At 32.8% G+C, this 18,524-nt stretch overlaps 1 protein-coding gene across 1 annotated transcript in view; it reads right to left on the bottom strand.

Moving 5' to 3' along the window:
- The window catches only part of SI (sucrase-isomaltase), a 113,407-nt gene that overhangs the window by 61,143 nt on the left and 33,740 nt on the right, over window positions 1-18,524 (bottom strand). The window contains exons 17-23 of the mRNA XM_005895337.3: window positions 17,574-17,728; window positions 16,530-16,614; window positions 15,581-15,637; window positions 14,757-14,881; window positions 12,819-12,907; window positions 9,590-9,639; window positions 7,948-8,118 (exon numbers count right to left, since the gene is read on the bottom strand). Of these exons, the coding sequence (XP_005895399.2) occupies window positions 7,948-8,118; window positions 9,590-9,639; window positions 12,819-12,907; window positions 14,757-14,881; window positions 15,581-15,637; window positions 16,530-16,614; window positions 17,574-17,728 (732 nt within the window). The remainder of the gene's footprint in view (window positions 1-7,947; window positions 8,119-9,589; window positions 9,640-12,818; window positions 12,908-14,756; window positions 14,882-15,580; window positions 15,638-16,529; window positions 16,615-17,573; window positions 17,729-18,524) is intronic.

The raw sequence follows: 18,524 nt of genomic DNA, 5'->3' as shown, positions 1-18,524 counted from the left end.
TGAAAAGTATTTCTGACCATTGGATAATTCAAAAATAGTTAGCATTTATAAAATGCAGCAACCCATCAGCAATTCTTAAAATCGAATCTTAATAATTTTAATGCAATACTAAAAAAAAAGAATAGGAGAAAATAGATGTCATCCCACTGGAAAAGCTAGAACCTCAAGACAGGAAAACTATGAGAAATTACAGAATACTGATGAAAAACATCTTTAAATCCAGACATGAGTTTACTTCTCAGTTCTGCCAATAAATGCTCATGAGTCTAAGGAAACACCTATCTTGTTTTAGCTTCAATTTCCTGCCTCTGTAAAATTAGATTAACAGATAAATAATATGTGAAATTTAAAACACATACAATGCTTGGGGCACAAGGCTTAGAATATCAGGTATGAAATAAATATTAATTTCTTCAATGAAGACAATGTTGACACTGGTTGATGTGGAGGCTTCCTGAGTCAAATCCACTGCTAACAATATTTGAGGTACAAATTAGGAAATGATATGGCAATACACAAAAAGAAAAAAATGAGAGGATAGTGTTTTATGTGTGTGTATATATATATATATAGTGTATTGAAGTGTATACACACATATATATACAAATATATATATATATGTATGTGTGTGTGTGTGTGTGTGTGTATAGACAGATAGATAGATAGACATATGAGCTTTCTAGGTGTGCTTCTGATTAAGAACCTGCCTGCCAATTCAGGAGACATAAGAGATGTGGGTTTGACCCCTGGGTAGGGAAGATCCCCTGAAGCAGGAAAAAGAAACACACTCCAGTATTCTTGCCTGGAGAATCCCATGGAGAGAGGAGGCTGGAGGGTTACAGTCTATAGGGTCTCAAAGAGTTGGACATGACTGAAGCGACATAGTAGGCATACACACACATATATGCATATCCACAATATATGTATGGGCTTCTCTGCTGGCTAAGTAAAGAATCCACCTGCAATGCAGGAGACTTGGGAGTTGATCTTTCAGTTGGGAATATCCCCTGGAGGAGGGCATGGCAACCCATTCCAGTATTCTTACCTGGAGAATCCCCATAGACAGAGGAACCTGATGGGCTATGGTCCATTTTGTAGCAAAGAGTTGGACATAACTGATCAACTAAGCACACACAACATATACATATGTATACAGAATATATCAGTTCAGTTCAGTTCATTTCAGTCGCTCAGTCATGTCCGACTCTTTGCGACCCCATGAATCACAGCACATCAGGCCTCCCTGTCCATCACCAACTTCTGGAGTTCACTCAAACTCATGTCCATCGAGTCAGTGATGCGATCCAGCCATCTCATCCTCTGTGGTCCCCTTCACCTCCTTCCCCTAATCCCTTCCAGTATCAGGGTCTATTCCAATGAGTCAACTCTTCGCAACAGGTGGCCAAAGTATTGGAGTTTCAGCTTCAGCATCAGTCCTTCCAAAGAACACCCAGGACAGATCTGCTTGAGGATGGACTGGTTGGATCTCCTTGCAGTCCAAGGGACTCTCAAGAGTCTTCTCCAACACCACAGTTCAAAAGCATTAATTCTTCAGCACTCAGCTTTCTTCACAGTCCAACTATCTCACATCCATACATGACTACTGGAAAAACCATAGCCTTGACTAGACGGACCTTTGTTAGCAAAGTAATATCTCTGCTTTTCAATATGCTATCTAGGTTGGTCATAACTTTCCTTCCAAGGAGTAAGCGTCTTTTAATTTCATGGCTGCAATCACCATCTGCAGTGATTTTGGAGCCCAAAAAGATAAAGTCTGACACTGTTTCCACGTCTATCTGCCATGAAGTGATGGGATGCCATGATCTTAGTTTTTTGAATGCTGAGTTTTAAGCCAACTTTTTCACTCTCCTCTTTCACTTTTATCAAGAGGCTTTTTAGTTCCTCTTCGATTCCTGCCATAAGTAAGGGTGGCGTCATCTGCATATCTGAGGTTACTGATATTTCTCCCGGCAATCTTGATTCCAGCTTGTGCTTCTTCCGGCCCAGCGTTTCTCTCTGTATATAAGTTAAATAAGCAGGGTGACAATATACAGCCTTGACATACTCCTTTTCCTATTTGGAACAAGTCTGTTGTATACTGTTGCTTCCTGACCTGCATATAAGTTTCTCAAGAGGCAGGTCAGGTGGTCTGCTATTCCCATTTCTTGAAGAATTTTCCACAGTTTATTGTGGTCCACACAGTCAAAGACTTTGGCATAGTCAATAAAGCAGATATAAATGTTTTTCTGGAACTTGTTTGCTTTTTTGATGATCCAGAAGATGTTGGCAATTTGATTTCTGCTTCCTCTGCCTTATGTAATATCAGGTTGAACATCTGGAAGTTCACAGTTCACGTACTGCTGAGGCCTGGCTTGGAGAATTTTGAGCATTATTTTACTAGTGTGTGAGATGAGTGCAATCATGCAGTAGCTTGAGCATTCTTTGGCATTGCCTTTCTTTGGGATTGGAAAGAAAGCTGACCTTTCCCAGTCCTGTGGCCACTGCTGAGTTTTCCAAATTTGCTGGCATGTTGAGTGCAACACTTTCACAGCATCATCTTTCAGGTTTTGAAAGAGCTCAATTGGAATTCCATCACCTCCACTAGCTTTGTTCATAGTGAAGCTTTCTAAGGCCCACTTGACTTCACATTCCAGGATGTCTGGCTCTAGGTCAGTGTTCACACCATCGTGATTATCTTGGTCTTGCACACTTTTTTGTACACTTCTTTTGTGTATTCTTGCCACATCTTCTTAATATCATCTGCTTCTGTTAGGTCCATACCATTTATGTCCTTTATCGAGCCCATCTTTGCATGAAATGTTCCCTTGGTATCTCTAATTTTCTTGAAGAGGTCTCTAGTCTTTCCCATTCTGTTGTTTTCCTCTATTTCTTTGCATTGATTGCTGAGGAAGACTTTCCTATCTCTCCTTGCTATTCTTTGGAACTTTGCATTCAGATGCTTATATCTTTCCTTTTCTCCTTTGCTTTTTGCTTCTCTTCTCTTCACAGTTATTTGTAAGGCCTCCTCAGACAGGCATTTTGCTTTTTTGCATTTCTTTTACATGGGGATGGTCTTGATCCCTGTCTCCTGCACAATGTCACAAACCTCATTCCATAGCTCATCAGGCACTCTATCTACCAGATCTAGGCCCTTAAATCTATTTCTCACTTCCACTGTATAATCATAAGGGATTTGATTTAGGTCTTACCCGAATGGTCTAGTGGTTTTCCCTACTTTCTTCAATATAAGTCTGAATTTGGCAAAAGGATTTCATGATATGAGCCATAGTCAGCTCCTGGTCTTGTTTTTGCTGACTGTATAGAGCTTCTCCATCTTTGGCTGCAAAGAACATAATCAATTTTATTTCGATGTTGACCATCTGGTGATGTTCATGTGTAGAGTCTTCTCTTGTGTTGTTGGAAGAGGGTGTTTGCTATGACCAGTTCGTTTTCTTGGCAAAACTCTATTAGCCTTTGCCCTGCTTCATTCCATATTCCAGGGCCAAATTTACCTGTTACCCCAGGTGTTTCTTGACTTCCAACTTTTGCATTCCAGTCCCCTATAATGAAAAGGACATCTTTTTTGCATGTTAGCTCTAAAAGGTCTTGTAGGTCTTCATAGAACCGTTCAACTTCAGCTTCTTCAGTGTTTCTGGTTGGGGCATAGACTTGGATTACCGTGGTATTGACTGGTTTGCCTTGGAAACGAACAGAGATCCTTCTGTTATTTTTGAGATTGCATCCAAGTACTGCATTTTGAACTCTTTTGTTGACCATGATGGCTACTCCATTTCGTCTAAGGGATTCCTGCCCGCAGTAGTAGATATAATCATCATCTGAGTTAAATTCATCCATTTCAGTCCATTTTAGTTCTCTGATTCCTAGAATGTCAACGTTCACTCTTGCCGTCTCTTGTTTGACCACTACCAATTTGCCTTGATTCATGGACCTGACATTCCTGGTTCCTACGCAATATTGCTCTTTACAGCATTGGACCTTGCTTCTATCACCAGTCACATCCACAGCTGGGTATTGTTTTTGCTTTGGCTCCATCCCTTCATTCTTTCTGGAGTTATTTCTCCATTGATCTCCAGTAGTATATTGGGCACCTACCTACCCAGGGAGTTCCCCTTTCAGTATCCTATCATTTTGCCTTTTCATACTGTTCATGGGGTTCTCAAGGCAAGAGTACTGAAGTGGTTTGCCATTCCCTTCTCCAGTGGACCACATTCTTTCAGACCTCTCCACCATGACCTGCCCATCGTGGGTTGCCCCACACGGCATGGCTTAGTTTACAAATATAATAGTATATTGTAGTGTGTGTATATATATATGTGTGTGTGTATATATATATATATATATCAGAGAAGGCAATTGCAACCCACTCCAGTACTCTTGCCTGGAAAATCTGATGGGCGGAGGAGCCTGGTAGGCTGCAGTCCATGGGGTTGCTCAGAGTCGGACACAACTGAGTGACTTCACTTTCACTTTTCACTTTCACGCATTGGAGAAGGAAATGGCAATCTACTCCAGTGTTCTTGCATGGAGAATCCCAGGGACAGGAGCCTGGTGGGCTGCCATCTATGGGGTCTCACAGAGTCGGACATGACTGAAGTGACTTAGCAGCATACATATATATATAATAGTATATTGGAGTGTATACTATTTATTCCATACACTATAATTTTCATTGTTGTTGTTGCTGTTTAGGCCTTTACTCATGTCCCAGTCTTAGGGACCCAAGGACTACAGCACACCAGACTTCCCTGTCCTTCACCATCTCCTGGAGCTTGTTCACACTCATGTCCTTTGAATCTGTAATGCCATCCAACTATCTCATTCTTTGTCATCCCCTTCTCCTCCTGCCTTTTATCTTTCCCAGCATAAGGTCTTTCCAATGAGTCAGCTCTTTGCATCAGGTAGCCAGGAAATTCAGCTTCTGTACCAGTCCTTCCAGTGAATATTCATGGTTGATTTCCTTTAGGATTGACTGCTTGGATCTCCTTGCAATCCAAGAGACTCTCAAGAGTCTTCTTCAATACCACAATTCAAAAACATCAATTCTTCAATACTCAGTTTTCTTTATGACCCAACTCTCACATCCGTACATGACTACTGGAAAAATAATAGCTTTGACTACATAGACTTTTGTTGGCAAAGTAATGTCTCTGCTTCTTAATATGCTGTCTAGGTTTGTCATAGCTTTTCTTCCAGGGAGCAAGCATCCTTTGATGTCATAGCTGTAGTCACTGTCAGCATGATTTTAGAACCAAGAAAATAAAGTCTGTCACTGTTTCCATTGTTTCTCCATTTATATGCCTTAAAGTGACAGGACCAGATGTCATGATCTTAGTTTTTTGAATGTTGAATTTTAAGCCAACTTTTTCACGCTCCTCCTTCATCTTCATTAAGAAGCTCTTTAGTTCTTCTGCACTTTTTGCCATAAGGGGGGTGTCATCTGCATATCTTGATTTATTGATATTTCTTTTTTCAATCTTGATTCCAGCTTGTTATTCATCCAACTTGGCATTTCACGTGATGTACTCTTCATGTAAGGTAAATAAGCAGGGTGACAATTTACAACCTTGATGCACTCCTTTCCACATTTTGAATCAGTCTGTTGTTCCAGTTTGATTCTAACAGCTGCTTCTTGACCTGCATACAGATTTCTCAGGAGGCAGGTAAGATGGTCTGATATTTCCATCTCTTTAAGAATTTCCCACAGCTTGTGATCCACACAAAGGCTTTACTGTAGTGAATGAAGCAAATTAGATGTTTTTCTAAAACTCTCTTGCTTTTTCCTTGATCCAATGGATGTTGGCAATTTGATCTCTGATTACTCTGCCTTTTCTAAATCCAGTCTATACATATGGTAATTCTCTGGTCATGTGCTGTTGAAGTGCAGCATGGAGAATTGTAGTTTGAACGTTCTTTGTCATTACCCTTCTTCCGGATTGGAATGAAAACTGACCTGTTCCAATCCTGTGGCCACTGCTGAGTTTTCCAAATTTTCTGGCATATTGAGTGCAGCACTTTCACAGCATTATTTTTTAAGATTTGAAATAGCTCAGCTGGAATTTCATCACCTCCACTAGCTTTGTTCTTAGTGGTGCTTTCTAAGACCCATTTGACTTATCACTCCACAATGTTTGGCTCCAGATGGATGAACACACCATGATCTTATCTAGATCATTAAGAACTTTTTTGTATTGTTCTTCTGTGTATTCTTGCCACCTCTTCTTAATCTCTTCTGCTCTGTTAGCTCCATATCATTTCTGTCCTTTATTGTGCCCATCTTTGCATGAAATGCTTTTCTCCTTTGCCTTTCACTTCTTTCAGCTATTTGTAAGACCTCCTCAGACAACCATTTTACCTTTTTGAATTTCTTTTTATTGGGGATGGTTTTGATCACTGCCTCCTGTACAATGTTCTGACAAAATATGGTGCACTGGAGAAGGGAATGGCAAACCAAATCTTGCCTTGAGAATCCCATGAATGTTTTTTCATTGTTACAATATTACAAATTTTTCTTTGGTTACCGTTTATGACAGTGACAAAATTTACCACAATTTCATCTGTACAGTTTTTTTTTTTTTTTTTTATCCTTCATAGCTCTAATTTAGAAATAAAAAGTCATATAAAGATTAAAAGCTTAGAGGAATTAGAAAGATGTACTTCCAAGTGTCTTTGTAAATCTTTGTTGTTGTTTAATTGCTAAATAATATCCAACTCTTTTGTGACTTCATGGGCTATAGTCTGCCAGGCTCCTCTGTCTGTGGGATTTCCAGGCAAGAATACTACAGTGGGTTACCATTTCCTTCCAAAGGGAAACGTCCCAACCCAAGAATCAAACCCTTGTTCCCTGCACTGGCAGGAGTATTCTTTACTGCTGAGTCACCAAGTCCTCATAAATCTCTACATTAGCATAAAGCTAGAAATAAATATGAACTGGAATTGTAAAAAACATATAATAAAATGATTTTGTATTGTGCCCCCATATAATCTTTACTAGACTCATAAAATTCTCAATAAGCCTAAGTTGTTTAATTTATATTGGTGAGTTCTTATAGTCACAGGAATATATATTTTATAGTATATTTACTAAATAAAAAAACAATTAACCAATACATATTTTATGGAAATTCCTACATGGAAAACTCTGGGCTAGAGGGCTTAGGAGCTAGACAAAAACACTGCAAAATCATGTTATATATGTTAATTTAGAATTTATGCTAACATTACTAATAATTAGGATTATAGAAATGGTAGGAAAGTAAATGCCAATAAAAATCACTTCTATGTTCTAAATTATTTTATCTAACATAGTTAAGCAACATTATGACTAAATATTTCATTTTACTTATGAGGAAGCTGAGATATTAATCTATTATTTAAATGCACAAACTGCAGGTCTAGAATTGAACCCAGTTCTGGTACTTCTTTACCCTCTCTAGTACATTTGTCAAAGGAGGAAAGAATGAGGATAAGAAAGGGCCCACTATAAGGGAAGAGTGTTAACAAAAATTTGAAAAAGTTTATTGATACAAGATATGTTGAGGACAAAAAGAACTTATGAAAGGAGAAGTGGGAAAAACTGAAGAAATGAATTCAATCAATAACTTAATGAGTCTTAAATGAGAAGTTAAAACATTTACATTTTTTATTGTATGCAGTAGGTAAAATAGAGAAATGGAATAAAAAAATATTAGGAAGGCAGAGATAAGTGATGTCTAAGAAAAAATTGAATAGAGAGGGAGTAGTATGAATTAACCTTATGGTTGATATCTCAATATAAATTGAAATGACCTAAAATGGGATATAGCCAGCAAAAGGAAAATAAAACTAGAAATGTAATGAATAAAAAAATCATAAAACCATGAGCCTGAATGATTATATGTTAAAAATGACAGAATATGACACTAAAATATTTTAAGAGATTGTATTTACCTGGTTGGAAGCATCATAACTGAAATTGTAATGAGCTCTCAATGGTTGATTATCTTCTATCACTGAAACTTCTGTAACAGTGTTTATCAACCCAAGGACTTTTATAGTCTCAAATGCTAAAGCAGTTCCTTCTGGGTACGATGAATGCATACATGTGATATCTAGCTTGTTCTGGAAAATATATATATCAAATAGATGGTCACTGGATACAAATCAGAAATAAAAATACAATTGTATTTATAACAATGGATTAAATCTTATAGTTATAAATATATATAAATTATATTCTGTTTACCAAATAAAGACAATTAACCAACACACATTTTTATGAAAATTGCTAAGTGAAAAACTCTGAACCCAAAGGGTGTAAGAATTAGATAAAATTCTAAGAAAATATTTTGAATCTCACATAATTTAGAATTCATTTACACTGATATCATTAATAATTTAGTATTTAGTATTTATATATATATATATAATAAGTAAATAACCAATCATCTATCCCTACATTCTCAATGGCCCTTCATGTTCAAGTACCCTATATAAATATACTTATTATTAAAAAATTACATATATATACTATTTATATATAATTTTTTATATTAAATTTTTATTTTGCACTTTATTTTATTTGCATTTTATTTTATTTGTATAGCAGATTGACAATGTTGTGATAGTTTCAGGTAGACAGCAAAAGAACCCAGTCATACATATACACATATGCATTTTCTCCCAATCTCCCTCCCATCCAGGCTTCCATATACTATTTATATATAATTTTTATATATATACTATTTGTATATAATATATATATATACTATTTATATATAATTTATATGTATATACTATTTATATATAATATATATTATTTATTTATATATATTATTTACATAATAATTTATATTATATAAATTATTTATATATACATATTATTTATATATAATATAAATTATATTATATAAATTATATATAATAATTATATATAAGTATTTATATTTATATAAATATTTATATAAAAATAAAAAGTATATATAATAATTATAAATATATAAGTATATGTTTATACTTATTGTAAAAAATTAAAATTTTTTGTATATATGCCATAAAATTATTTTCAGAGATAAATTATGCATGATGCAAATCATGCATATCCCTTCTCATTCTAGGCTTAATGTTGGTGAAGAATAACTTAGCTTTAACAAAAAAAAAATATATGAAGAAATCTAACTTCTACAAGAAGCATTGCTACTAATTATTCAAAATTTAACCTTGTGCAAAGCGTTTTCATTTTCACCCCAAATGCATGACAGTCACTTCTATGATTGGTATATTAAAACATTGTCAAATATGCTGAGATTATTTTCCTAAGATCTGCTTAAACAAGACATAGTGCATCAAGAAGTCTAATGATTTTGTGTACAAACTTCATCATCAGAAACTCATCTATTATATTGAAGTATACTATTATATTGAAACATAAAAATCTAAGGTAATTCATATACAATTTAATAATTTAAATTAAATGATTTTTTCCATTCCTTTCCATTGATCTTTGGAGAGAAATGCACTTTTCCAAGAAAAGGCACAATCTAGACATTAACAAGCTATTATATTTAACTATGTGTTCAAGGAGAATGCTTACATTAGAAACTGAAAATGTATATAAAATGTAGTTGCCCTTTTGGATGGTATCTGTAATGGGGGAAAAATAAGTTATCAGATCAAAATAATGTCAAATTTTTATTTTATTATTACAGTTAGACAACACAGGAACATTTTTTAAAATAAGTATTATTTATTAAGCAAATTAAATAAATTCTTTTCATTAAACTTCTTAATTATCTTTAAATAAAATAACTTTGGTAGTTTATTTTCCCAGGAAGTAAAGGTAATAAATGCATCTTTGCCCAGTTTGATTTTTCAGACCAGTAAAATCGTTCTAGAAATTCAGAGAATGCAAACTTGTAGCAAAATATATACAATTATAACTATTGTTTTGAATAATATTTTATCTCTCTCTAATAAACTGTGTAACAAGAAGTTTATCTTGGGAAGACATGGGACACCGCAATATTGTTTTGCATCTTTCAATTTTTTTTTCATTATCTAAAGGACTGAATGTGGAGACATATTAAAGATTCATGTACACTTTAATGAGAAAAAATGGAAGAAAATAATTATTTTCTGCATCATATATGAAACATAGCATTTTTATCAACATGTTTCTTTAACAGGAAACTATAGATTATAACTAAAATATTTGGGAGAAAATAGAGTGGAAAATATAAAGAGAATCCTAGGATTTATATAGACTACTTTGAGTAACATTAATTAACTTAAAATTTTAATCCTAGGGAATAAAATTAAAATCAGAATCTGAATTGAAGGTTATTTTGCTGTTTATGTATTTGATTATTCAGAAAATTCTGATTTTAACTTTTCAACACACTTAAGTATATAGTCATCATATTAGATGACTGATTAAATCATAACTCCATACTTTAACCATCTTATATGAAGTAAGAGAAAGAAATGGCAGCCCACTCCAGTGTTCTTGCCTGGAGAATCCCAGGGATGGGGGAGCCTGGTGGGCTGCCGTCTATGGGGTCGCACAGAGTCGGACACGACTGAAGTGACTTAGCATAGCATAGCATATGAAGTAAATTATCAATATAGTTTTTAATAATTTATTTATTTTTTATTGAGGATAATTGGTTTACAGAATTTTGCTGTTTTCTGTCAAACCTCAACATGAATCAGCCATAGGTAAATTTTTGCAAGTAGGAAAAATTAATGAACTTGGAAACAAATAATTTGAGAAATAAGAATAACCTTAAAGTCAAGTCTCACATGCTACCAATAGAGGTATTGTCTCAACAAAATTCTTTACCTGATGATTATGAACAGTTTATTAATGTTTCTGCTGAAATCCACTCTTACTGAATTTCTATGTAATAAGTGTTTGGAATCTATACTCAGGTCAGAGCTAACCTTAGTATGCTTAGACTCTAACATATTGAGTGAGAAAGAGAAGTCTGGTGTGCTGAAGTAGAATGAAAAATGGAGAGCAGTAAGGAAAGATTTGTGTGAGAGTGCATGTGTGCATGTGTGTGTATGTAAAATCTACAGGACATAGTGAGTACTCTGGATGTTGGTAAAGACTGTGGCTCCTGAATATAATGGTGAATTGTTAGAGGGTTTTGAGCAAAGAGGTGAGCAGAAAGAGATAATTTGAATCATCTTCTAAAGGGCTTACTCTATCTGCCAGTTGGTAAAGAGAATGTAAAAAGAGGCGGCTGACAACAGCCATCAACCTATAGACTGATTAGGGAGCTATTGCAGTAATTAGAATGAAAAGTAGTGATGATAACAATGGTCGAGTTGATAAGATTCCTAGATCAAGATGGAACCAAAAGAGATTCCTAGATAAGAGTGAACCGTAAAGTTGTTGGCATCTTGTAGAGATGAAGTTACCATCAACTGACAAGTGGAAGACGATGCATTTAATGGAGCAGATATACTGTGGTAATTTACATATTCACAGGCAGGTAAGACTTCAAAAAGAACAGAATTTTTTCAAAGATTCCATATTTTTCAAATTGTAAGAGAACACACCAATACATAGACTATTTCTTGGAGCTTAGTTAGAGATATTGGATGCTTCATATACTATAATAGGCTACCCAGGTGGCTCAGTGGTAAAGAAGCTGCCTGCTAATGCAGGAGACACAAGAGATGAAGGTTCCATCCCTGGGTTGGGAAAATCCCTTGGAGGAAGAAATGGCACCTCAGTATTCTTGCCTCAAAAATCCAGTGGGCAGAGGAGCCTCACGGGCTACAGTCCATGGGGTTGCAAAAGAGTCAGACATGACTGAGCACCCAGGCAGGCCATATACTATAAAACATCTGAGAAGTAGTGAGCTATAATAGAAGGTAAACTATAATTTTTATACACACATATATAAAACATATATCTAAGAGTCCTCTATTAAAAAATGAGATTAAAAAACCTTAAATTTATGAGTGTTTATAATTGACTAAGTAAATCCAAACAGATTAATTTTCTATAGCATAATTTAATTTTAGAAAGAATGATTCTATTTTTATTCCCTTGATGTACTGAATTCTCAACTTTTGGGCTAATTAATTAGAAGACATTTAATAATTCAAATAAATAATGACATTTATATGGTAAAATCCTTATCTCAAATAATTTGACATTAAATATTTTTATTGAAGTATAGTTGATTTACAACACTTCAGGTAAAGTTATTCAGTTAAACATATTTATATATATACACATGTATATTTTTTTTTGGATTCTTTTCCATTACAGTTCATTAAAAGATACTGAATATAGTTTTCTGTGCTATATACTAGGTCCTGGTTGTTTATATATTTTATATATGGTATTGTGTATTTGTTAATCTCAAATTACCAATTTATTCCTCCTTTCTACATTGAGTAAACTTTAATGTTGGTTTTCTTTTACAGTAATAAAATTTTAGTTTTAACCACTATAATCATCTAAGATAGTTGAAAATAGGATGCAATTTACACATCTGTGAACTTATTAACTACTTTAATTTTTATTCAATAATCTAATAAATAAAAGTATCTACACTTGTCAAAGATTTTTACAATAAACCAAGAGAGAAAACTAAATGTTGTAATTAAATATACATAATTTAAATAGCAATGCTAAATTATATAAAGTTACCTAAACTCTTAAGATAGATAATAAAACAGAAATTAGAAATTTAAAAAAAATTAAAACTTGTGACATTTTTAAATGAATGTAATTTCATAATAAAAGCAAAACTTCCCATCATCAAAATAAACATTTTAAAGCATATCACTTTGAAACTTACCTTTAGTTTCTCCATCATCCCAGAAAAAGTCTCCTTTTGCTGTGTTATTATCATTTAATGCAATTATAAGTCCTAGAGGGTTCTTTCGGCTGTTAAGTAAGTTTGGGTGTATTTATGAGTAAATATAAATTTATAATAGTAAAATATCCTATAAATAAATCCATTTCAACATGAGGATTTGTAGGATTTCTGCACAAAAAACATTGATATTAATAAAATTCATGTCTATTTTTATTAATAATTTATCAATGAGAAAAGTAATTTATATATTTAGAAAATAAATGAAAGAAATAAATACAATAAATATAGTATGGAACTTCTTGGAGGCTAAGACACCACCATCAAAATTGAAACAGTAAAATAATATTTCAATTCAAACAACAAAATTAAATATATCTTATGAAGTACCATATGTATTTGTCACAAATATATTAACCCTGAATTACAATGCATCAAGGTTACAAAACAATGAAAAAAACTATAAAATAAACTTTTAAATGCCAAGTAGAATCTCTAATAATCATAAAAATGAAGCTAATTATACCATGTGAAATGAAATGTGGTTAATATTTTTTTAGTTGTATATTACTATTGGTTTCTAAACTTAAAATAAGGCTGTATAGTCCAGGTAACTGCTTTATACAGAATATATTCTTTCTAGCATACACTCATCAGAGCGTATGTTTCTCTCATTTGATACATCTCTAGAGTATAACTAATGATTTTGAGAACATAATCATGAAACATTGAGAATATGAAAATAATTCTAGGAAACAAACCTAATTACATGACTAACTAGTTTAATTCATTCACTCATAAATTTGTTCCTTCAACAAATATCTAGGGAAAACCAGGAGCTTATCCCATAGTAGGGCTTCCCTGATAGCTCAGTTGGTAAAGAATCTGCTTGCATTGCAGGAGACCCTGGTTCGATTCCTGGGTCGGGAAGATCCCCCAAGGCTACCCACTCCAGTATTCTGGCCTAGAAAATTCCATGGACTGTATAGTCCATGGAGTCACAAAGAGTCAGACACGACTGAGGGACTTTCACTTTCACTTTCACTTTCTTTCACTTTCATTCCATAATAGGGTGACACTATTGGTATGTGAACTAAAGTGTGAAAAGTTGTGTCCCTGCCTTCATGGAGTATATAGTTGAGGAGAACAGACATACTACATATAAGAACAAGTAAAAATATAATTACATATATTCTTAATGCTATGAAGAAAATACAGCAGGGTAAGGAACATAGAGTGACTATCTGTTGAGGTGTTGTAGAACATGGGGAAATGTGTAGATGCAATATGACACATTCTGTCCATATACCCAGAATGAATTTTGCAAGATGAAGTACCAGAATTTTCAAGTTTCTCCTTTTTTCTAAGTAGTTCTAAAATGTATTCTTACTGAACAACTTAATTTCTATATCATTCTTTACCTATACAGAAATATCTACCTTGTTTATTGACTTTAAACATTTTACCTGGAAAACAATCATTTTGACATTTATATATTGATGATACAAACAGGTAACAACTGACACTTTAATCAATTATATAACATTTAATATTTCACTATTTAGTAATAATCAGCAACTAATTTTAATTATATATATTCTTTACAGAAATAAGTCAGTACAGTTTTGACACAGGAGATAAAGTTCTAATCTAATTATGCTCATTTTTTTAATTAAAATGTTGTTGTAATATATTAATACATAATTTGATTCTTTATTCCTTTTATAACTATGAAAGTTATATGTAAGAATCCCTTGCATTAAATATCTTCTGGTTAAAAAGCTAAATATCAATCATTGATTTTTTAATAAATATGTGAAACATTAAATATTAAATTATAGTTCAGATTTCAATTAATGCCTTTTGCAGAGTTGGACACGACTGAGCGACTGAACTGAACTGAACTGAACTGAATTTTACCTTGCTGTTGTAGTTACAGCAGGTTGTTGAAAGGGGATAATGTAACCGCCTCTAAGATGTAATCCTATTTTGTCTGCTGGAAGCTGCATATCAACACGTTGTTTTCTCCATGGCTTTTTTACACCCTAATATTTGGAAAATAAAAAGTAATTTCACAAGAATTACACATAAAATTTACACAGAGAAATAATTCTTATTATGAGCCATTCATGTCATTTTAGTGAATAGTAACATGTTGTTTCCTAACTTTTAAAGAAACTTCTTCAGTTTACTGAATAAATTTGGCTAAAAATAAATTCAGTTTAACAAAAAAAATCACCATAGAGAAATCCATTTCCTTTCCACAATAATTAATAATATTCTTAATTAGTCCTATTTTTATTCTTTGTTTTCAGTTAAAGTTAACCAGGTCTCTTGAAAGGATTAAAAAAAATCTTTCTTATAAAAAATAAAGGTTCTGCTTAGCAAATATAAGTGCACTGCAAAATACTTCCCTTTAAAATACACAATTTTTCTGGAAGAATATGTAAAATAGGAAAAGTATTAAAATAAGTTACCAATTCTTCTTAAAGTTACTCTTGACCTTTTACTTCCACAGTTTAAGATGGATAACTACACTGAAGAATATACTTCATATTAATCATGTGCAATGGAACATATACCTGCTCACATGTAAAAAAATATATACCTGTGCAGACTTTTATGCATTATTAAAATCTGAAGTTGTTATTTTTTAGAATAATAACAGAAATATTGTTAATTTCCCATGTATAAATGTTGGACAATATATACTTTTGAACTATTATTATATTAGGTTTACTTACAGTTTCAAAGTCATACCAAGTGGCATCAGGGATGTATGCACTCACTGTTTCTGCACCCTAAAATAAAGCAAAATAATGTATATGTGGAGAAGGAGATGGCAACCCATTCCAATATTCTTGCCTGGAAAATCCCATGGACAGAGAAACCTGGTGGGCTATAGATTCCATGGGGTTGCAAAGAGTCAGGCACAATTTAGCAATTAAACAACACCAATTTATATGTAGATATATATATTTTACTTCTATATGTAACAGAAAAGAGTCACATCAAATGTCGGATTTTCATAGTGAAGTGAAAAGCTTCCTTTGTATGTTACACTACAATATTTTCTATATATAACAAAAGGCTATTTTAATAGTTTTAGATACTTTCATAATATACAATATTCCAAAAGCAAATATGAAATAAATTTTAGTGGCAACTAAAAAAATGGATGCATATATTTGTATCATTATCATCTGCATGGTAAGCGTGAGTGTGAACACATTCATTTCTATATATTTCCATGACATACCAACTTTTAAGTAACAGGCAAAATCCAAATATTTCATTCCACTATTTTTTCAACATTTTCATATGATCTATTGGCTTTCAAGTTCTTCTTTATTTACAGTATAGCACAATTTCAATGTCTATGACTACATGAATGACAGTTATTTGTTACTATTATAAGATTTGATATGTTTCATAAATAAAGCTTTCTTTTGTGGAAGAATACTAATTTTATACAATTTCTTCTCCCCAGTACATATTATATACTTGAAAAGCATAAATCTACTTAATATACTTATAACTTTTCAAAATTTCTTCTATGTTTTAGAATTTAATTAAACACTTATCAGTTTGAAGCATTCTACTGAGTAACATTTATTACCCAGATGTTTTGTAATTTAGTGTGGATTTGATTACACAAAATTCCCTTTAAAATTTATTAAAATTGTATCCTACCTGTCTCAATACAGGGGTTATAAGTAATGAGGGGCCCCATAAGAACTGAGTATCTTCAATCCAGCTATTAGTATCCTCATAAAACCTAAGAACAATGACAGTGTTTACAACATAAAGATAAAAAATGTTAATCCAAACATGTCAATTTATTATCTTTTAAGTTATTCCCTGGGAATAATCATTGTCTTTAATTTTGCTTGATATGTAAAATTGACTTTATAACGTCAAAACTGACTTAATATGTAATTTTGAATCTATAATTATTAATGCATCCTTATGGTACACCTGACACTCAAGAAAAATGAACATAGAAAGGAAAGTAGAAAGTGAAAAAAGGTGGGAAAGAGGAAATTACTTCATTTGGGACTCAAAAAAATAGTCTATCATATATGATAAATAAACAACTATAAAAATAAAAAGTATAATAAACTACTCTTCTGTTTAATTCATTTTTTCCCGTAAAATAGGTTCATGAACTATCAGAAATCCTTCATATTCTACTTTCCTCCTTTTTATACTTTTTCCTTATAAACTTCAATTTGACTTGGACTTGAAGGGATCTTTAGTCATTTCTTGAGGAACGACCTTGTTTTCATCAAGAGATACAAAGACAGGCACAATTCATTGTTTTATAACTATACTATATGTGATTTATATTTAGATAATTTTCACAATATGCATGATTATATTTTTAATATTTTCTTGTTTATTTACTGATATTTAATGTTTTATTTGATAAATAATATTAAATGATATTTAATATATGTTTAATATTATATATTTAATATTACTTACTGATATACTTTAATATATTCTACATATTTCTTTCCTTTTAAGTTCTATACAATTATCACATTTATAGATTGAACTTGTCCATTTCACCAAATTAATTATATTTACTATCATTTCACATTTCACCAAATAATTTACATAAATGTCAAGAAAAGCATCAGAAATCCACATGACATCTTGATCTACTCTTAATTTTTTATTATTTATCTGAATATAATTTGAAAGACTGAAATTCTTGAACATAGTACTCACTCATGAAGAAAAGGCCTTGCTACTGTTTCTCCAAACATATGGGCTTTATAAAATAGAGTATAAAGGAAAGGTAACAAGGCATAGCGAATATTCAAATAGTGTTTTGATGATTTAACCAAAAGAGAATCCTTTCCAAAAAATGCTGGATCCTGATGCTGTGGGATAAACAGAGAAATTGAAATAAGAAAGTTGGAATATGAATACAAATTGAAACATAAGCATTTAATCTATTTTTGAAAACCAAAATGTGTACTTTGTGGCATGCTTATAAAAAGTTGAGATGACCCCTATTTCATCACTGAAGTATATGAATTTCTAGTTTTTATGTTTTCATTTTGATATATATACTAATTAAACTTTATTTTAAAGTGGACATTTCCCTTTTGAATATACATTCTTGGAGAAGATAAAACATATTTTAACAAAGTATTCTTCATTTCTATTATTTGCGGTAGATTGGACTATTGGTCCCAATTTTCATGCCTCCTTGTACCCACAATTTCTGTTATATAACTCTTATTAGTATCTACCTCTAACAGTGGAATGCATTTCCCCACTATTTGACTTTGATATACTCTGACCAATGTAGTCTTAGGACACGGGACACCGTCAAGTAAGGGCTTGAAACGTGCTTGGATTGCCAAAGAATTTGCTGCCTTGCACCTTGTCACTGCTATTAGAACAATAAGCTCAAACAGTCTGCAAACCAAGGGACACAACGAACATAGCCATCTGGTCAGCCTTGTAGGCTTGCAACCAGCAAGAAGGACAGCCTTCTTGCTGAGCCTAAGCTAGCTCAGTTGACTCTTTCAGCCAAGCTGTAATGATGTAAGCAAACCTGCTTAGGTTTCCTCAAACCAGCTACTGCCTGCCTGGATACACCATAATGTTTACGCCAAAGCCACAGTTTCCTTTGGCTGCTTCCTGGAAATCAATGAGCTTGGTGGGATA

This window comes from Bos mutus, chromosome 1 (assembly GCF_027580195.1).
Source record: "Bos mutus isolate GX-2022 chromosome 1, NWIPB_WYAK_1.1, whole genome shotgun sequence".
Lineage (NCBI taxonomy): Eukaryota > Metazoa > Chordata > Mammalia > Artiodactyla > Bovidae > Bos > Bos mutus.
Note: the sequence above shows the minus strand (reverse complement) of the source record. Positions and strands in the feature narration are given on the sequence as shown.